At 36.6% G+C, this 21,192-nt stretch overlaps 1 protein-coding gene across 1 annotated transcript in view; it reads left to right on the top strand.

The window, feature by feature from the left end:
• The window catches only part of TERT (telomerase reverse transcriptase), a 29,727-nt gene extending 8,698 nt beyond the window's left edge, over nt 1-21,029 (top strand). Inside the window, exons 4-16 of the mRNA XM_066560504.1 lie at nt 1,165-1,354; nt 2,663-2,845; nt 4,190-4,351; nt 4,743-4,838; nt 6,831-6,916; nt 8,749-8,862; nt 10,561-10,632; nt 12,461-12,646; nt 13,858-13,984; nt 14,276-14,337; nt 16,202-16,326; nt 16,680-16,808; nt 20,481-21,029. Of these exons, the coding sequence (XP_066416601.1) occupies nt 1,165-1,354; nt 2,663-2,845; nt 4,190-4,351; nt 4,743-4,838; nt 6,831-6,916; nt 8,749-8,862; nt 10,561-10,632; nt 12,461-12,646; nt 13,858-13,984; nt 14,276-14,337; nt 16,202-16,326; nt 16,680-16,808; nt 20,481-20,584 (1,636 nt within the window). The 3' untranslated portion in view covers nt 20,585-21,029. The remainder of the gene's footprint in view (nt 1-1,164; nt 1,355-2,662; nt 2,846-4,189; nt 4,352-4,742; nt 4,839-6,830; nt 6,917-8,748; nt 8,863-10,560; nt 10,633-12,460; nt 12,647-13,857; nt 13,985-14,275; nt 14,338-16,201; nt 16,327-16,679; nt 16,809-20,480) is intronic.
• The last annotated feature ends 163 nt before the right edge of the window (nt 21,030-21,192 follow it).

Raw genomic sequence — 21,192 nt, 5'->3', positions numbered from 1 at the left:
CCTTCTAGGTGTCATGCCCTGTATCCCTCAGATGCCAAGAGTCCCTGGCAGACAGATCATGAGCTTCTATTTGAGTTGTATAGGCATACAAAAGAAGTATTTGTGTGCCTCTCTTACCTGCATTCTTGACTTTTCAGGTGTCTCCTAGAGCATCTTTACAAGGTTTCCACCATTCGCCTACTCCCTTTTGTAATAGTGTGGCCTCCTTTTGCTAAAGCAGCCTCTTGGATTGTGTGGGATGTAAAAAGTCTTCATGCAAATTTAGACTGATGTCCAGTCTTTTGTGAGGACTTGAATTGCCTCCCTTACTTCCCAGGGTAATATCATAGCCATTAGTCTGTAGGGCACATTTTGTCCATCTGAACAATACAGTCAGTGCAGGAGATGTATCTAGGTCTTTTATTTTGCAGGTAGGGTACTTTAACTCTGCATGTTAAGTAAAAACAAGGACTTTTACTCCACCACCATTTTCCTGATTCATTGTATGGAAAAGTATTGATTTTGATTTTTTCATGGAACTGTGAATCCTGAGTGGGGGGATCTGAGAGGAAAACACATTTCCCATTGAGGTGAACTTGGGAAGCCCAGAACCTGTGACTTAGGTGCCTTTGATTCTTCATTATTCTCTGCTGTTTGCTTCAACTGGCTCATCAGAGTCCTGGATACCTAAAGCCTTTATGTTGCCTGTATATCCCAGCAGCTAATAAGTGGTAGATCCCCTAACTCTTAGGAGTAGAACAGCTATTACAGTTTGTGTGTTCTTCCCAGGAGCTGTCTTAGAGTAGTTTTCAGAAGGTTCTTTTCAACTTTGTTAATGTTTTTCAAACTTCTGAAACCAGGAGCAATATCCAACTCCCCATTTCTTACATAAAACATATTTCAGAATGTTCATATGTATTCCACGAATCTGTGCTTAAATTTTAATTTGTTTTAATAAGGGTTTTTATTTGCATTAAGCAGAAATATATGGTTTCTTTTTGTATTACATTGTCATTAAGATGCTGTGATGTTGTTTAGAAATTCAGAATTTCATGTCACTTTCTGTAGAGGTTAGTATTTGTATTATCCTAGAAAAATATTTGGCTTTAGTTATCCTAAAGACATTAAATGTTTTAGTTTTCTGCCTTTCCTATTGCTTACACTAAGTGTATATTTGTATTTTAGAAACCATTTTGTCAAAGTACAGCTACGGCCTCTGTCTTCAGGGGAGATTGAAACTATCCGTCAAAAAAAATTTGTTCCTATGGCATCAAAGCTCCGGTTTATTCCAAAACCAAATGGGTTGAGACCCATAGTAAAAGTGAGCGATGTTGTCGAACCACGAGCGCTCAGCAAGGAAAGCAGAGAAAAGAAGGTTTTTATTTACTTCATTGTTTTATATGCATTTGATGTAGGCAACTGATAAATGGAGTAAGGATTTTTGTTACATAAAACTAATTTTAACATGGTGAACTGTAGCATTCTGATCAAAATGGCTGAATGGGTCTGTTGCAGCCTAGCTTCTCCCTTTCCAGTGCTTAATTACCACAAGCCTCCGGTTCCAGGATCACAAACTTCTGTTTCCAAACCTGCCTTAAGCAAATGAGCCCAATAGAATAACATGGCTTGTAAAGTAATCCTGTTTTTTTGATATGGGTGAGTCTGGCCTGTTAGGATTTGCCTTTATACTGATGGTGCATGTTGATTTGTGAAGTTGCCTGTAGTGCCAGTGAACAGTGGTGAGCTGGGTGCATTACAGAAGAGGGTCTAAGGAAGGGCAAGGAAGCTGGAACAAGCACAGTAGAGAGCTGGGAAGGAAGCTGAGAGTAATTGCAGTATGGGAACAGACAGAACACTCAGTGCACAGAATAATCTATTTGACAGGATAGTTAGCCAGAAGGAATAGTGACAGCCCAGTTTCATTATCTTGCCCAGCTGAATTAATTGCTTTTCCTTAAGGCTGAGTCTCATTCCCAAGATTTAATGTTCCCCAAATGGGTAAGGTGTCAACAGCTTCTTAGCACTAACTGTTCAGACCATGTGATCCCAAACCAGGTGAAAAGAGCATCAGCTAAAAGCTGTTCTGATCTGTGGAGTGTTATTTCACATAATATTGCACATTATGGTGTTTACAGAGCTAATCAAACTGCATGACTTCAGTGCTGCTCTGATGTACTTGACTATCCCCACAGCTGAGTTAAGTCTTTGCTCAATTACTTGAATAAAGTACCTTGAGAGGCCCAGCTGATGGTGCAGCTGGAGTTAGCATAAAAATCTCAGAGCACACCTTCTGTTTGCTGTTCCTGTTGCTGTTATTATCTCCAGCAGAGAGAATGAATGATATTTAAGAAGTTATTTTCAGATCAGTAGTAGATTTATGTGCTGGCATTAATCTATTTATCACTGTAACTATTACACCTTGATTTCCAAGAGTCAAGTATAGGAGCAAAAGCATTTTCCATAGGATTTAACTGTACCAAAATAAAAATCTCTGAAACTGTTTTGTCACTTTGAAGTAGTTACTGCAGTGATAGTCAGGCTTTCTGAAAGCTTCAGTTGAACAAAATAATATAGTAAGTGCATCAATTTAATCTCAAACTTTATTTACATTTGTAATCTTTGTATTGCAAAGAATGTAGTGTATTTCAGCATAATTTAAGGTGATTCTCTTTGGTCTCTTTAGATGAATCATTACAACACTCAACTAAAAAATCTGTTTAGTGTGTTAAATTATGAACGGACTATAAACGCCAGTTTTATAGGTTCTTCAGTGTTTGGGAAAGATGATATCTACAGGATATGGAAGCAGTTTGTTACAAAGATTCTTGAATCTGGTGGTGAAATTCCTCATTTCTACTGTGTAAAGGTATGTATTTTTAGTTACATATTCAAACTAGCTTTTCAAAACCAGCTTGTGCAGATACTTTTATAGCTGTATTAGCTGTAATCTGACTGCATAATTTTTTTTTCTAAATAAAATTTTGTGCATACTTTCCAGACTCTGGTTAGTTTTTCGGTGGGGGTGGTTGATTGTTTTTGTGGATGGGTGACCCTGCAGTAGAGCTTCCTTTGCCTGGGTGTTTTTCTGTCCATCTTTCTGTCATGCAGGAGCTCCTGCTTCTATGCATGCACTGAATTTTTTGCAGTTACATTTAGCTGGGTATAGAAGTGGGAGAAAGAACATTTTTTTCTGGTTTTCATATGGCTCAAAAGGCTATCTAAGCTTCTTTCTATGTGCCTTTGAATAAATTCAGTGTCTCCTAAAAAATCTGTTTCTTCTATCTCACTATCATTAGTTTCTGTTGAAAATGAACGCATGACTTCTGGTTGGTGTCTTTCCAAGAAGTTTCTTCTCCAACTTTGAAAAAATCAGTGCTTGTGGTAGCCCATTATTTAAAGGAGTTTGTTCTTCATCTTCACACTTCTGTCAGTTCTGTCTAGCAGGCAACATTTTGTGCTTGATTTAAATTCATAGCTTTGAATTGGGGCAAGGTATACACAAATATGTAAATTACACAGGTTTGTATGGGTTGGGGAGCTGTGTTCTCATCTCTCATATGTCACTTGTCATCCTGCCCTAAAATAATTTAAATAATTTTGTCTTGTTATCTTTCTAGCCAAAGGGTCGAGTCATTGGCATAACTTGTTTTATAATAATCCTAAGATTTTTGCTTCTACAGAAAGTTTTCTCAGTTTACTCCTGAAACTTCTACAGAAATTTTCACCTAGTTTACTAGGACAAGTAAAAGGAGGTAGATTTCCAGTATGAAAAGGAAAGGTAAGGAAAGGTAAAATACATAGGTTTGCAGCTTTCCAAAAGTCTAAGATGTCATCTCCATGGCCATATGGTGAGGCATGTTTCTTAAAATATTTAAACATAAAAATAGTGGTTATTAACTTAACGATTGGAGGTTTGATGTTAGACTTAAGGTTGCATGTGGTGTACTCTTCTGTTAATAATAAGAATTGTGTTAAAACTGATGATTTGGATATTCCTTTTTAAGTGCTCAATGAGTGGGGAAAGGTTTTTCAGATAAGCATTGAGTTTTTGTTTTGTCAGGAATTTGGCCTGAATGATGCAATAATTTTACTCCCATATGATCTATCCTTCAGCCTTTCTTACATACTACAACAATACTTCCTCTATACTACCAGAATGTTTACAGCAATATTGCTGAATATATAGTGGAAGATATTTCTTCTGTTCCAGGCTGATGTGTCCAGGGCTTATGATAGCATTCCTCACAACAAACTGGTGGAAGTGATCTCGCGGGTCCTGAAGCCTGAGAAGAGAACCGTGTACTGCATACGGCGCTACGCTGTGATTATGATCACCCCAAGTGGAAGAGCCAAGAGGCTCTATAAGAGACATGTATGACTTCCTGATTTCTTCTCTTTGCTGTTACAAGAATATTTTGGTCCAAGGAAAGTTTTGCCCTCATAGCTTTCTTTAGCCACCCTTTGAAGTGATTAAGTACTTAATAAGCATTTCTTAATGCTGTTAGATATTTTCCAGGGGCGGAAAAGCTTGTTTTATTCCATACCTTTTAAAGTTTTTACTCACTCTTAGTAAAAATAAAGATAAATGTGTTGTGGAAATAGAGATTTGTGGGTGAGACGTTTCATTTTAATGGTAGAAGAATTGTTGGATTAAAATAATGCAATAAGGCTTGTTCTTTGACCTCCAATGAACAGAAAAGTCAGTTACTGAATTTTTTATTGCTTTTATCATTTGTTTCTTTACAATTTAAACAATTACACAGGTTTCTACTTTCAAGGACTTTATGCCAGACATGAAGCAGTTTGTGTCCCAGCTTCAGGAGAATGCCTCATTGCAAAATGCAATAGTAGTTGAACAGGTAAGTATTGTGAGGCCTCTTTTCAACTGAAAAAGAAAGCTACAGAAGAATTAAAGGAAGATTGGGATTTTTACTTGTATGTACATATTATGTGGTGCCATTACTGCTCATCTAGTTAACCAGCACCTTCTGGCTTCTATAGCAAGACTTTTGTCATCTCTTCTTTGATGTTTGTAGCAGTCTCTGAGTGTTCAGCAGGAGGAGTGCACCAGGAAAGAAATCTGACTAAAAGTCCTTCTTGACTTCTCCCAGACTTTCTCATTATTTTAGCAAACTTTTATTTTAACCAGTGTTTTCTTTATTCTTTCCTAATTTCATTGTTTCTTGCAACAGTCCTCAAGTGAGAAATTAACTATCTATAAAAACGGATGTCAATACTTCCTATCTCCAAAACATAAGGAAGTAAGAATGAGCAAAATGTATTATAAGACAAGTAGCTAAGGATATGGCATCTTGACTTGCAAACTGCACAGCTTTTTGTTGTTTGATTTAAGATCTTATTTTGTGCCTAATTAAAAATTTAAAAAGCTGATTTTAAGGATTACCTGTCAAGGTGGATGAAAATGAACTCTTCTTTAGGGGGAGTTAAGTACAAAGCAAACAAGATCAACTCTTTTTAAGTTTTTGTTTAAAGAGATTTCTTGCTTTTGGTGAATTAACATATGGTTAAAAATTACATGTATTTTAACTTTACTCCCACTGATGCTTTGTTGCAAGAATCAAGCATCCTTCTGTTTTCATTCTTGTGATAGAAGTGTTTGTTCTCAAGACTTCCTTCTGGGCAAGGAGCATGACAAAGGCATAGAAGTAGGTGATAGGCTCAGACAGTTTCATCATGCATTTCCTTGCTTGGAATTATGGTGTTCCATAATAACAACCTACCAGATTTCCTGAGCATCCAGTGAGCAGACAGGTATGTTCTTTCAGGCTAGTAATTCCTCTTCAAATTTTTCTTCTCTAAACCTGGCAGTGGAAAATGACAAGATTGGCAAAACGTGATTTCTAACATACAAGTAAAATGATCTTGTGTATCTGTGGACATAGGAGTATATATATGGTGTGACTGGTGTACAGTTCCAGGATCCTACAAAAATAAGAAAGTCTAATGAGTACCTGGATGAAAATGGAAACTAGCTGGATCGCTGATGTATTTTATCTTTTTCAAACTGATTCAGAGAACTATACTAGATATTGCATGAGCAGCAGTGTTCTATTTAAAAGTACTTTCCGTTCAAAAACAATTTGTGTGTCATTATCTTAAAAGAACAAAGTATTTTGAGAAAAGTTTTCTCAAAAAAGATTTTCATGTCAGGCTGGGTGTCTGTACTATTGGTACATCACCTTATCTTTTCAATGCAAGTAATCATGATCTTACATGGCTCTATCTGGGTGCCTTTGTCTGCTGCTAATCTATGCAAGTAGTAAGTACTTTTATTTTAATTTGAATTGAGTCATTGTTAAGGGTATTTAAATTGTTGTAAATGAATTTTTTTTATCTTCTAATTTTTAACAAAATGTTCCATAAATATTGGGTGGACAGCAATGCATGGAAGTGTTTGTAATACCTGAAAAAGTGTGTGTTTTGCAGCAGAATGGGCAAGTGAGTCTGTCAAGTCTTTGGGAATCATAAAGATCCTGACGTACAGAAATTGTCGTACAGGATAGAAAGTGGCCAAAAGAGCAGGGTCTTATACCTTCTAATAATCCAATATATTATGTCAGCACTTTAAAAAGTGGGTTTAGATGTTTTATTTGATTTCTCCTAATACATAACAAACAAACAAAAAAAAAATCAACATCCAACAAAAGTTGAATTGTTGGATGTGAGCAGTTTTTTAGTATGTATATTCAGAACTTGGGTTCGGGGTTTGTCTTTTCACTTACATAGGGGTTTGAGCTGCTACAGTCTACTTTTTTAAAGCTTTCTATGTATCTTCAAAGTTACAGTGGATTTTTCATTTCAAATCTTGTTTTGTTTTGTCATTTTTCTAGAGCTTAACTTTCTATGAGACAAGTTCCAGCCTGTTTAATTTTTTCCTTCAAATGATACATAACAGCATTCTGGAGATTAGGAACAGGTAAAAAAGAAATTAGTTATTCTTTTATAGTATGCTTTGTTTGTTTGTTTGTTTGTTTCTTGTTAAGAAGATATGTTTAATTGACTTTGGGTACTTTTGAATAGCTGTCTTTTAAAGATTTTTAATTTCATGTTAGTGAGAAATTTGTGTATCAGTTTATGCTCCAAAAAAGCATGAAGAGTTTGGAGTCAGCTTTATATTTAGTAAAATTTCTCTTCCCTACCTGGGTGATGTTAATTATTTACAATGCATTATTCCACAGAATGGGGAATAACCTTCATAACTTATATTATTCAATAGCATATGCAATAACCTTCATTTAAAACTGCAAGTGTAATTCAAAAGGAATATACTTTAAAGTAGTGGGATCCATAGTGGTGAGCAAAAGCAAGAGTAGCATCCAAGCAATCAAGCAAAAGCCTTGTTAGTCATTTCCCTGAAGTGCAATGGTTTTGCTCTTTGACAAGTTGCAATAAAAATAAAAGGCAGTAGCAATAGGAATTTAAATTATTAGCAACTCCAAAATTAACAATCAGATGTTTCAGAAAGTAGTAATGCAGATTTCTTCTTGTGTTGGTAGAGATACTGACTTGGTACTTGTATATTGCCTCTAGGTGGCAAATGTGTACCATGTCTATAAAAGGAAGTACTTACATGATCGTTATTTGTAAATTCAGGGCGATTTATGTTAGAGTGAATAGCTTCTAACTCTGGAAAAAATACCTTTGTTTTAGCACACTAATTTTGGAATCTCACAGGATTGAGGGAGAGTGAGAAATGCTCTCAAAGAGTCACGTAGAAGCATGTTTATATTTTTTCTAGCATTGATGCTTACACTCCCTTTGGCAGGATCATAAGAATGCTCTTGTGGCGTACTTTATTAATGACTAACCAACGTGAGTATGCTTCATGGAATTTTAATGGTTTCAGAGAAAGCACACCCTGAAAAAACCATCTTCACACTTTCAAAGTCACAACTTGACTGAAAAAATATTGTTCATCCTGAAATGAACTTAGTCCTTTTAAGTAGCTTGTTCTTGTTTGTCAAAAAAAACCCCTATATGCTCAGTAAATAGATAGAAATGTCTTTTTCTCATGAAAAAATCACAGTTAGTCAACATTAACTTGATGTTTGGAGAAAAATGCTGATTATTGAGCTGGGGACCTCTAAGCAATCTTTTAATACCATTTGATACATTTAACAAAAGTCTGTAAGAAAATAAAATTACTGCCAGGAGTGTTTTCAGATGACTGAAAATACAGGTAGGGTAAGTGCTCAAAAGTAGTATGTGGTCTGAATTTATTCTCTTCAGCTTCACCAAGTCATTCATGTAATAGTGGGGAAATGGACATTATAGTATCTCAGTGCTTCAAAGAAGTGTTGTGAAAATAATTCCCTTGGGTTTCATGAGCCATACCCACTTGGTTGATGCCAGCATAGAAAATTCTTCCAGTGCACTTTGTTTTGGATATAAGAGCACTTCTCTTGAAATTGTCACAGTAAGATGTAACATAAAGAATGACTTCAATGAAGGATGTGTCTGCAGCAGAAGGAAGCATTGTGGTTTGAGATCAGTTATACAATTTCTTTATTTAATGATAGTTGTCTTCTGGAGTTTGTTAATACAAAAGAAATGTGTGAATTAGTGGGATTTTTTCACTGTTAAAATTAAAATTTCTGGATCTCCATGTAGATTCTTAGGACAAAAAAAAATTAAGGCTAACTGGCAAACATAGCATATTTCTTATGTTATACTTGGAAAAAATATTTAACAGCTATTGTGATCTTGTTACATGATTTGATTTTTTTGTTTTCTTTTATTCTTTGGTAGGTACTACTTACAGTGCTGTGGAATTCCACAGGGCTCCATTTTGTCAACCTTACTTTGCAGCTTATTCTATGGAGATATGGAAAACAAATGGCTCTCTGGAATAAAACAGGATGGGTAGGGATGCTTTGTTCTGTGCTCTTTTACAGTAATTCATAATATGTAGTACATATTGTTGGAAATTTTCTCTGACATTTAGTTTTGAATTTTAAGGATTTCCAATTTCATTAGGAGTATGCTGCATATCTCTACAGTTTCAGTGAAACTGTGGTTGTTTTTTGGGGAGAATTTCCCCATTGCAATATTGAGAAGAAAATGCAGAGAAGCTTTTTTGTGTCTTTGGTAGGAAATTTATTCTTAGAAAGGGCACTGTAAGGAGTCTTACAAGCTGCCTTATACTTCTGAGAAGTTTATGTCTCATTCCTTCCCACATCATCTGTGGTCTTTCTACCTCAGATGATATGTTTGTTACATACTTTGTGATACTGATACTCCAGGCTTCTGCCTGAGGGCTTTCCAATCCACTGTCGGTAAATCTTAACATTTTATCAAGGTCAGAGCTTTATAGTAGATTTTTATGGGGTGTGTTGGTTCTTGTTTGAAGCCCTGTGTGATTTTTGGTAAATCTTCTCAGTCTTTGTGCCCTGCATGTGCTTGCTCCTTAGGAGCTTGACAGAAAGCTAGCCTGATAAAAACTTTACCTCTTTTTTAGCTGTAAAAATTTTGAAGTTCCTTTTACTTTGTATGAACAGATCCCAAACTGAATCCTGGATTAGGGCATTTAGTCATAAGCTGGACCCTGAAACTTGTGTTCAGACATCTCCCTTCATTGCGGTGAATTCTCCCCCCCCCCCCAAAAAAAAAAGAACTGTGGGAAAACCCCAAATAAATACATCTGTCTGGTGTCTCTTCTTGGGAGGCTTGCTGGGTGTCAGAATTTTAAACATTTCCCTACAAAAGTAGTACTTCTTACAGGCTTGAGGATGCTCTGATGTGAGTGTGAAAATCTGTCTGTTGATTTCAAAGGGTGTTTAGAAAGAAGAAATTATGAAACTGATTCATAAGAATGCACTCTTTAATGTAGCATCTGTCATTATGTAGAGCAGATTTTAGAATGTTGTTTAAGTGTCTGTTGAATGATCTTGATAATTTAATTTGTCCTTTAAGTCACAAGAATAAGGTGGTTATTGAGTTGGCTGGGCCAACATGCAGCTGATCTATCTGCTCATAGTGATGGCAGCACTCTTGCTTTGAAGATGAGACTGTACATCATCATCTCCAGATCTACTTCTCTATGATCTGATAGGCAGGATTTACCAGAAAAATATGGGCATGCTTGGGGTCTGAATTCTGTTGGAAAATTTCAGCCTTTGCAGTGGTAGATGGTATTCAAGCTATAGCTTCATAAACAAGTTATTACCTGGTAAACGAAGAAAGTTGGAGCCCACCAAGAATCTACTTGTGTTTGGCACCTCTTTCCCTTGTCTTGTCAAGAAAAATACTGCAAATTCTCCCTTAAAAAAGTGTAAAGCCCTGTATCCAGGGAAGCCATTGTGAAATAGTTTCTATGTTGTAAATTCCTTCATGTTTCATCTAGCCAGTCTCATTGCTTTTTTATTTTGTTTTTTTTTCATTTTTGTTTAGGAAAGAAGCAAAACCGAGAATTTCTTGATGACTCTCAATTTGGAGTTCATATTGGCCTCTACCATCTTGTGAATTAAAATAGGCAGGCACATTGTTGCTCTGAAGTGTATGAAAAAACTTTGAAAAGATTGCATATTAAAAAATCTAAGATTGGTTTCTTCTTGATTACAGAGTCCTAATACGTCTCATTGATGATTTTTTGCTGCTTACACCACATTTAATGAAGGCAAGAACTTTTCTAAGGTATGCAGTTAGAGACATAGTCTGCAAATTAGTAAGCGTTGTCTTTTATGTAATTATTTTTCATTTTTATGCACATAGGTGTATTTGTTTTATGAGTTAACAGTCAAGGGCTATTTTGGAGTCCTTTGTAGTAGCCTGTGCTTGGGAAAAATCCTAAAACTGCATTCTTGATAGGCAGTTAACAATCTGTTGCAGTTACATGGTGGGCAATTCCTGCTGAAGTTTGAATTAAGGACCTACCTACTAACCTTGGTGGAGCTTCAAGGAAAAATTAGTATTGCAGCCTAACCAAAGCAGCTGACAGTTGTCTTTGAAAACCATTTTCCCTCAAATTTTTTAAGATGCCTTATTTACATTCTCAAAATGTTTTTATCGGGAACTCATGCTGCTCGTTCTTTCCCAGGAAAGAATGCAGCTCTGGTCCAATCCAATATTGCTAAGAATTTTCTAGTCATTAACATTCCATGATGAGTATCTGAAGACACCAATAGCATGGTAGTATGCAGTTCACACTGAACTTTTAAAACAGTAATTCTTTTCAGAATTCTTTTCAAAATTCTTTTCAGTAATTCTTTTCAGAAATACATTTTCTTTAAAAATTGAATCCCAGAAGCTCCTGGTTATTGCAGATAGGAGTGTACAGTCAGTCCTGGGGGAGTTCTGCTGATCAATTTAAAGGATCCAAAGGATAGGTCTTGAAGAAAAGCTTAGCATCTGCAGTGTTGACAGTTGCATCGTGCGTTTCAGTAGTCACAAAGATGCAGCTCTGTTGTGAGCTTGAAAGGTGATGGAGCAATCAGTTAAGTACAGTTTGAAATATAAATTGTATGAAATAGTGGTAGTGTGTTTTGAAGACTACATTTATCCTCATTTCCTTATCAGAACAGAAAGCAATTTCTAGGGATCTGTGGGTTTACAGATAAATCAAACTAACAGTGAGGGCTTCAAGCTATTAATCTCTTATCACATCTTTTCAGCACAATGTCACTTGAGTAGCAGTGCAGATGCTGTCCTTCTTGCTGTTTGAAGTTGTCTGCATCTTTGTTCTAGATCAACTTCTGTACCAGCTGTGTTGATTTTCTGTAGAGAAGTAGCCTTTTCTATGAGAGATTTCCACAACTGTTTACAGATCAGATCCTATGAGCTCTCTGCCACAAATGGAGTAGAACCAGGTTTTCCTAATGTAGTAATAGAACTGGGGGACTCAGTAAATTAGTTTTGAGGAGACAACATTAAGACTATGACTCCCCAAGAAAAAGAGCCTAGCTCTTCCTTTCTTTAAAGCCTGCACGTAAGTACATTGCCAAGTAAGATGAACTGCTTCTTGTCCATGACACTGCTGATCCAGTATGTAGCAGGTAATCAGCAGGCATTCTGGCAGTGAAAACATTCTTAGGGAAAATGTTCCCCTTCAAGACTTTTCATCAGATAACTGAGGTTCCTGTTATATGGATTCTCCTTGGTTTTGTTAACTTCCAAAACCAGGAACTTGTCATCTTTTACCAGTGATTTTTGTTTTAGAGGTTTCTGTGAGTGTGGTTCATACAGCTTGTCTCAAGCATTGCATGGCTGATGTGCTTAATTTGCATTAATCTGTAAAATTTTTTCTCCATTATACTCAAGTTTGTTTATTTTATATATTTATTTGCCTCTAATGTCTTCTCTTTCTTTATTTCTAGCTGTGTTCCTTAACCTGAAAAGTTGGCTGTGGTTCCCTTCATTCTTTGATTTCTGCCCTTTTGTTCAAGATTTTCTGTCTTGCAGCATGGTGCCAATTTTTGTCTGCTTTGCTGGGGGGGCTTAGCCTAACTGTTGATATCTGTTTTAGGACTCTAGCAACAGGTATTCCTGAGTACGGCCTTTTAATAAACCCAAATAAGACAGTGGTGAATTTTCCTGTTGATGATATCCCAGGATGTTCCAAATTTAAACAGCTGCCAGATTGTCGTTTGATCCCATGGTGTGGTTTGTTATTAGATATAAAAACACTTGAGGTTTACTGCGATTACTCCAGGTAAATAGAGTTGTGCACTCCAGTGTCAGCTTTACAATATCTCATCCATAGGGGGAGAAGCACACGGGTGTGTTGGGAATGGTGTAGTTGAATTAATTGCAAAACAGATTGGGATTAATTTGGTATAGACTACAGGGACTGGCAATCCTTTCAACATCAGAAGTGTTCCCTCTGGTACACTTCAGATGAGAAAGAATATGTGGGAAGGGGAACTTCTCTTTAAACTAGCAACCTTGACTGTTTAGACAAAACAATCTGAAGTGGCATAGAACTCCAGACGGGATAATAATGTATCCTACTGGAAAGTTCTGTAGACCCTGAGCTATGAGATATTTTCTAAAGATCAAAAAGAAAGAACAGTTTAAACTCAAGGATAATATTTCTTCATTAGCTTTATTACAGACCATTTTTAGTATAAACAGCCCTTAAGCATTTAAGTGGAAAATTAGGGGATTTTCTACCAATAGGGTGGTAAAGTTCCTCAGTAGTCTTCCTAAACAGAAAAGCTTGGTCACTTTAGGAACGAATTTACATGACATGGTTTCCCATATCAAAGGACCAAACTCAACAGCCAAAGAGATTTATTCACTAGTTGAGTTCTTGAAAGAAAAAGTTTATGTTGAAAAGGATATTGATTCTACTGGTCTGGGAGGCACTAATCAGAATCATAAAATCATAGAATTGTTCATGTTGGAAAAAATCTTTAAGTTTGAGTCTAACTATTAATCCAGCACTGCCAAGCCCACAGTGTTTGTTTCAAGGCTTTGCTTTTGATAAGTTTGACTTAAGTAGCTGGAACATCAGGGTTTTTCCAGTAACTAAGGTGGCTTCAAGCCTAAGCTCCTACATTGCATGGATCATAGATATAGATAAGATGATTGTCACTGGAGTAATTAATAATGTTCTGGCTAGGCGATGTGTTTAAGAAATACATTTAGTTTGTTTTTAAGGTTATCAATTTAGCTTTTTTTAGCAGGCTGAATTTTTCAGCCCTGAGATATTGAAGTCAACCCTTAGCTAAATACCCTTAATGCCACAGGGCCTAGTCTCTTTCAACATTTAATTTAATTGTGGTCATCTTTTAGCTACTGGTTCATTGATTAGCAGGAAATCTCTGTAACATGGGAAGTTAAATGAGGCTTACTTTACAGAATTTAATTTAGTCTGTTAGCCCATAAGAGTTTAACTACTTTTTTTACTTTTTTTTCTAGTTACACCTGTACTTCTATCAGATCAAGTCTTTCCTTCAATTCAAGTATAACAGCTGGGAAAAACATGAAATACAAATTGAGTGCAGTCCTCAAACTGAAATGTCATAGTTTATTTCTTGATTTACAGGTGGGAATATGAAAATGGATGTTTGACAATATAGTGATTAGTGATGAAGAGCATTAAAACTGCTTTGAGTTCTAACATAAAAGTTTATTTTGAGAGGAAATCCACATAATCTGGGAATGTTGACATCACATAAAGTGTAGGGTTTCAGAACTAATCCTTCACAACATTGTTAACTTAGTTGCATAAAAAAAATCTTATAAGTTTAACATAAAATGTTTTTTGTCTAGATCTTCAACAAATTCTATTATGCCACTGAAATATTCTTATAGCTCTGTTTCTGTTCTGTTCTAGATCAACAGCCTTAGAACAGTTCTCATTAACATCTACAAGATATTTTTACTCCAGGCTTACAGGTGGGTGACTGTCTTCTGAAGTAAGTGTCAGTATTTCATTACTCTTTCTTGCCGCATGGAGGAGCGATGAATCAGAAAACAAGTGTGCCATGTAGGTGTGCAGTGTGTGTATATATATACACATAATATATATACACATAATATATATACACATAATATATATACACATAATATATATACACATAATATATATACACATAATATATGTATGTATGTATATGTATAGTGTGTGCAGTAGTAAATGTCAGTAGTAGGTCAAGTTATTCTTGTTTCAACACTGTTCTTAAGTAATACTGTTAGATTTAGGATACAGGAATATATTTGATTTATGTGTTTAAGTGATACTTCGCCAAATGGATTTTCAGTGTCTTGGTTTTGACAGCTGACCTCAAGATAACTGGTCTGTTTTGATTCAGGAGTATGATAAGAAGCCTTATTAACCATTTTATATTTAGATTACTTAAATATTAGGCAGTTTATATTTAGAACTTTATATCTGTTAAAGTCATACAGAACTTTGACCAGTGTTACTCCAGGTAAAGAGAGGTTTCATTCTACAAAGTTAATTATAGTTTCTTATTGCTGATAACATTTTAGTTGCTCCTTAGCTGGTAATATCTTGGCATTTGTGACCTTGCCTTGATCAGTAGAGGAAGTGAATGTTTTAAACAAAGATAAGGGAAAGAAATCAAAACTGATAAGCAAGTTGGAAGAAAATGCTGAATTATGTAAATTGAAAACTTGGAATGATTGGCAGCAGCAAGTAATTGGGTTTTTATTTTTTTAATACAAAAATGTTCAAGAAATGCTTCACTGCTCACGGAAATCAGATGTTATTCTTTTGCTATGCTCACGCTTGTTATGAAGGGACATTTTGGTTTTGTTCTTAAATTCATCTACATTCAAGCTGTATTCGTTGTCCAAGAAGTGTAATTTGGTTTGTCTAGTACAGCACTGATGTGTCCAGCTCTTAAACTTTTGGCTTGTGGGTGATTTAAGATTTTTCTCTGATAGATATGATCACTTAGCATGTTACCATAAAATCAAACAGAAGTAACTAACAGTGGCCTTTATATGTTATGTAAAAGACTGTCCACCATGATAACTGTATGTCAGGTTAATTCAGCCAAAGACCTGTAATGCAGCATGGTACTTAGGTCTATCCTTTACATATATGAAAATGTCACTGTTTTTTAAGTGATTGCTGGGTTAATTTAATGAACAAGTTTATACATTCTTGATGAATTAAAAATCAGCATTGTAATTGGCTATATTCAGCATAAGCAGGATTATAATGCCAGAGTCTGAAGGTAAAAAAAAGTCAGCAGTTTCAAAATATTTTCAAACAGGTGTATGGAAGCATACGATACAAATAATATCTAAAGAGTTGGCTTCCAGATAGGCAAAGGAGTGAATGTCCTGGGCTGTGAAATGATTTGGAAGTCTATTTTCTTGCATACCTGAACAGAATTTATTGTGGGGTTTTGCTTTGCTTTTTCTTCCTCTCACTCTCTCTCATGTGAGTGTTCTCTGGTGGCATAGTCTGTGATATGGAATTGGTGATGATGGGTAGTTTAGTGTTCCCTGCACATGACACAGTTATGCTGTCCTCAGAGGAGAAGTCTGTTACCAAGGCACATGGCTTCAAGATCTTCTTTCAGCATAAAATTTAGAAACAAGCATCATTTACATCTGACGTTCCAGGAATGTGTGTATATGGGAGAGGTGTCATGCAGTAACAGTGTTGATACAGCTAAAGACTGTTGTGTGCATTTACATTTTGTATAGTGCCTAAGCTATGTAGTCATAGTTTCACTTGAAATTGCAAATGACTATTTATTAAAGAGGCTGTTTTTGTGAACAGGTTCCATGCCTGTGTTCTCCAGTTTCCATTCAGCCAGCAAGTTAGAAAAAATCCTGATTTCTTCCTAAGGATTATCTCTCAGACTGCATCATGCTGCTATGCTATCCTGAAAACAATAAATGCAGGTATAGGATGTTAATGGCAATGAAGTAGTGGGTTTGGATTTGTTTGGGGTTTTTTTAGACAAATAGAACATCTTGAATATGCAGTCCAGTGGTGTAATTTTGGGATAAAAATCATGAATTAATATTGAGAAATGCATAATAAGAATCACAGTGCATTTTTCTTCTAAAACTCAGTTTTCTGAGGATTGTGTTTCAAGCACTAATTTCTTAGTTTTCTGCTGTTGCACAAGACTTCACTGACTGCACAGGTTTCTAGTAAAATGTCCTGGGGTGATTTTATAGAAGGAGCAGACCAGATATACTTCTTAATGCTCATAATTTTCAGTTACATTATTTTCCTTTTCTATCTCTAGGGATTGCTAAAGATAACAAAGGCATATTCCCTATTCAGGTAGCAGAATGGCTTTGCTACCATGCCTTCACTGTGAAATTGTTAAATCACAAAGCTGTTTACAAATGTCTGCTTACATCCTTAAAAGTCTGTAAGTATTCAGCTATTTTTACAGTTTTGTCTATGGTTCATTGTAATTAAACTTAGAAACTAATGAATTTTTAAAGTTTTCTAATCCTAAAATGTTGTTCTCAGATGTACATTAACGATCTTCTTGATTTTGTTCAAATTTACCAAAAATTTAAAATGTTTTCCAGCACTGCATTTTCTAGAGCCTTATTCTCACAGGACAGTTGATGCTTGGCACTCAGTAAGCTTGTACATTTCAGAAGGCTTAATAAGACTGTGTTAATCATGTATGTATTGTCAGCAGGTTCAACTAAATGAAATACAAACACTCAAGCTTCTATTTTAAAAAATGTAGATTAACTGGCAACTAAAGCTCCTCCCACAATTTAAACTTTTACCCAAAAAAGTGCCACCAGAGTCACTTGGAAACAGAAGCACTGGCTCCACTGCATGTGTATTCTTGCAGAGTTGTGATGTTGGCGTTTCTCTGACACGTCCATTTGGTGAAAGAAGCTGTCTGTGTCCCTGGCCCCTGAGGAGCTCTTTCCTTTAACAGTTGTGCAGTCTGCCTGTAGGCCAGCTCCAGAAATAATAGAATTTTCAGTTTTAACATACTAAAAGTGGACAGCAAGAGGTTTTCCTGAAGCAGCCAGTGTTGGTGATGAATTTAGCTGTGGTGATGGCCAGACTCTCGATGCTGACTCTGTAATTTGCACTCTGAATGAGTCATTGCTTGGGCAGTTTTGTTATACAAGAGCAAGAAATTCCTGGGTCTCATTCCAGAGTAACACCTATTTGATTTGAAAGATATCATAAGCTTCCTTTGATAGCTGCACTGAGGTCCAGTGCCCCAAAAAGAAAGCAGCTCTTTTTTAAGGAAGCATTTCCTTCCCATATCAAAGGCTTGCAGCAACACCTGAGTGCAGAGTCTGAGTTTTGGTGGTGCAGTGTGAGTGTATCAAGACGACACTTTCGCAGGAAACAAACCAGTGGTTGGGATCTTGATAGCCACATTCTTGAGAGCTATGGACTTTCTGAATGGAGCAGAATTCCAACAGCCTTTCCCAGAGGAACTCCCTTGAGTTACACGCTGACACCAAAATCAGAGGCCCCGAGTCTGCTGAGAAGCCAGGGCAGGGCTGTTTGCTTCACTTGGAGGGGACAGGGACTGAAGAACTAAGCAGAGAATGCAGTAGATACAACCAGTAGGACAGTGGCTTCTCTGGGAGCTTCTCTAAGATCTATATAGGGCACATTTGAGTTTTCATCTCTAATGCTGAAGGTTTTGCTTTTGGGATCTTGGACTTGGCAGACCGCAATCTAAGCCAAAGCTCCTCCATCCTTCTCTGTGGTTGCTTTGCTGTTTAATCTGACAGTACTTCCAGGGTGGAGGCACAGCCCCAGGCAGCTTTACTGCTCAGCAGAATTTCATTTTCCTTGGCTGCGTGCATCAGTAAGAGCGGTCTCTGCTGTCCACAAAGGCACACCACCACAGATGCCAGGGAAAATGGGCTGGGAAGTAGAGGTGAAGTTTTCCTAGTTTGAATAGCAATTGTCACTAGGTTCTTTCTGCTGTACCCATAGAACTGCCTAACTTGCCTAACTGCAATACTGACCTGAAACTTGCATGTGGTCCAGGCCTAGCTCTGTGCACAGTTTCTTCCCCAGGAAGAGAAAGCTGACCACCTGTCAGTTGGCTTCTCTGGCAGTGAGAATTGCCCTTTAGAAAGGTTATTCCCTTTCTTCCTAAATTCCTGGGGAAGCCTACCAACGTTGTACTTCCTGAGTATTGTGGAGGTGGAGCAGGAAAAGTCCAAAGGTCTGTGGAAAGTCAGTGGTCTCTTGAAAAGAGTAATTTTCAGCTATTCTTTCATAAATCTTACCTTCTCTGAGGCAGAATCTGTTCTTCACATCTATAGTGTTAAGACAATTCACTCTTATCTCCAGAGTCCAGTTTCTTTTGGAAATATCTGAGACTCCAAGTACTCTACTGAAAGATCAAGGCTTCAGAAGTCTTTGCTTAGCAGCTGCCTGAACAAGTAGCAGGCTCTGACTTGTGACTTTAGTATGAAACTTTTAAGATGGAAACTTTCACTGTGATTGGTTGACAGATTGTTGGGGTCCAAGTAATTCAAATTCTATATCTCCATTGGCTTATAGCCAGCTTAAAATCTTACCTGTACTTGCACTAGCCCTGTTCCACCGGTGCAGCAAGGGTTGATGCAATAATTGGTGGTGCTGTACAAAGACATCTTGTGGTGACAAGTCACATGCATACCCTTGGTGTGAATGGGCATCATTATCTCTGTATCCCCAAGGTCTCTGGTCATAGGTGAAGGCTGGTTTTCAGTCCCTGATTTTACATCGTGTTTATATTTGTGTTTTCTTCTGAATTTGGTACTATACTAAGTGTCCCGATTCTTTGGGCATGCACTGAAATCCATTTACAGAGATATTGATAGTTTTCTATGCAGTTGCAAGTTAGTTTTGTTTGCCCTGCACCAGACCTAGTCCTGGGCAATGTTCTTGTAATCAGAACATCATCTTGTAGAAAAGATTACTAGAGAGCTAAGCATTATGTAGAGATGTCAGAGCTAATTCTATACATGGTATTTTAAGTTTTGTCTTCTGGAAATCAGGTAGTGTGTGTGGATGTCAGTAGCCATGACAGGGATGGGATCCTGGAAGTTTGCTCAATATCTCTACATGCTGCAGTAATCTGTAGCGTAGAGATAAACAAGGCTGGTAAAAGCCTCTATGTCAACTTAAAGGCTGCAATTCCTGTTGTCATTTTGGAGTTTGTATTGGCTGTATAAAACCTATTACCTCTGTAAGATTATGTTGTTGATAGGACTTGATATAAATGCGGTTTTCTCTTGTGTCCCTGCACGTGCCTTTCCATTACTCTCCATGGGAATCTAAATCAAGCTCATAGGTTTTGGGGAGGAGGTTCTCCCCACTATTTCTAAACCTATTAAATGTCAACATCAGGGACTTGTCATGAGTTGTCATCATTCTTCAGAGTTAAGTATTTAAAACAGAGTTGTTGTTTAACATCCCTCCTGTTATTACCAGTGGGGAAAGGAGCAAGAGTCTTTCCTTATCATGATAAGATATAAATACATCATCTGTCTCCTTTTCAGATACAGAGCAAATGTTTATTGAGTAGTTCTGGCTTTCTGCATCATTGACAATTTTGCTGACTCTGTTTAGTGACAGACTTAAACTGTTGCTAGGATTTTACATGTTCTTCCTAATCTGTAAGAAGTCCTTTTTGCTGTCTGTATTTCTATTGATGGGACATTCAGTCTTTCAAAGCAATTGTGGTTTAACAGAAAGCCTTATTTGATGGGTAAAGTTGTTGCACAAATGGGTTTATACTTTTCAAAATGTAATGAAATTTTCAAATCTGAAAAAAGTCACAAAAACAGAAAGTAGGAGGAATTTGCCCCTTGATTTTCTTTGTTAATATTTTCACATACAGTTTTGAACCTTTTTATTTATTAGCCTGATTTAAGTGTGAAAGAGCAATAGCATATTTTTATTATAGCTTTTTTTCTCCCCATAATTCAGATGTTGCAGCTTTTTAGGTGGTTTTAGCTAGTATTGATTTCATTGCTTCATTAGCATTTTCCCTAAACCAGAATGAATAGTTATTTGCAGTTGTACTTAATTGTTTCTGATATTTTGGTAGGTAAGAGGAAGCTAATAAGGAGGATCCCAGAGGATACTGTGGCACTACTGCAGGCAGTGACAGAACCATCTCTTTGTCAAGATTTCAAAGCTATCCTGGACTGATTGTGGTTTATTTCATAATTTTCTCAGGTTTGAAAATGAATGTCATGTCTTTACGTGACTTCTCTGTAGTTTATTTTGGTAGAGTGGGCCAAAAGGAAGTTCACCCAGAAGTTTTATGTGTCTGTTTCTTAGATACCCTACAAGGACACAAAAAGAGCAGACAGTTTTGTTAATACCTTCCTATTTGGTTTTTTGTTTGTTTTTTTTTTGTTGTTGTTGTTTTTTTGTGGGGTATTTTTTTGTAAATTCACAGGCTGTTTCAAGTAATTTATGTTCCATGGTTCTTATCTTCTTGATGAAGGAATCATTAAACTATGTTTTGTACAAAATTATTAACTTTCTTGTTTCAATGAGTTGTCTTGAAGGGCTGTTTTTTACTTCTCTGTGTTCCAGCCAATTTTGTAATAAATTGGCTGGTTAATTGCAATAACACATATTTGTTTCCAGGGCCTTTATTTTATAGCAATCTTTAATATGCTGGTTTGTGTCACAAAAAGCAGTTACCTGCACAGGGCAAATGCATTTCATGGCAAGAGGTAGAGGCTAGAAACTTTATGCTTTACAGGTCACAAATTATATATGTCAAAATTTCACTGTCCATGTTTGGT

The sequence above is a fragment of the Molothrus aeneus genome, chromosome 1, assembly GCF_037042795.1.
Source record: "Molothrus aeneus isolate 106 chromosome 1, BPBGC_Maene_1.0, whole genome shotgun sequence".
Classification (NCBI taxonomy): domain Eukaryota; kingdom Metazoa; phylum Chordata; class Aves; order Passeriformes; family Icteridae; genus Molothrus; species Molothrus aeneus.
Note: the sequence above shows the minus strand (reverse complement) of the source record. Positions and strands in the feature narration are given on the sequence as shown.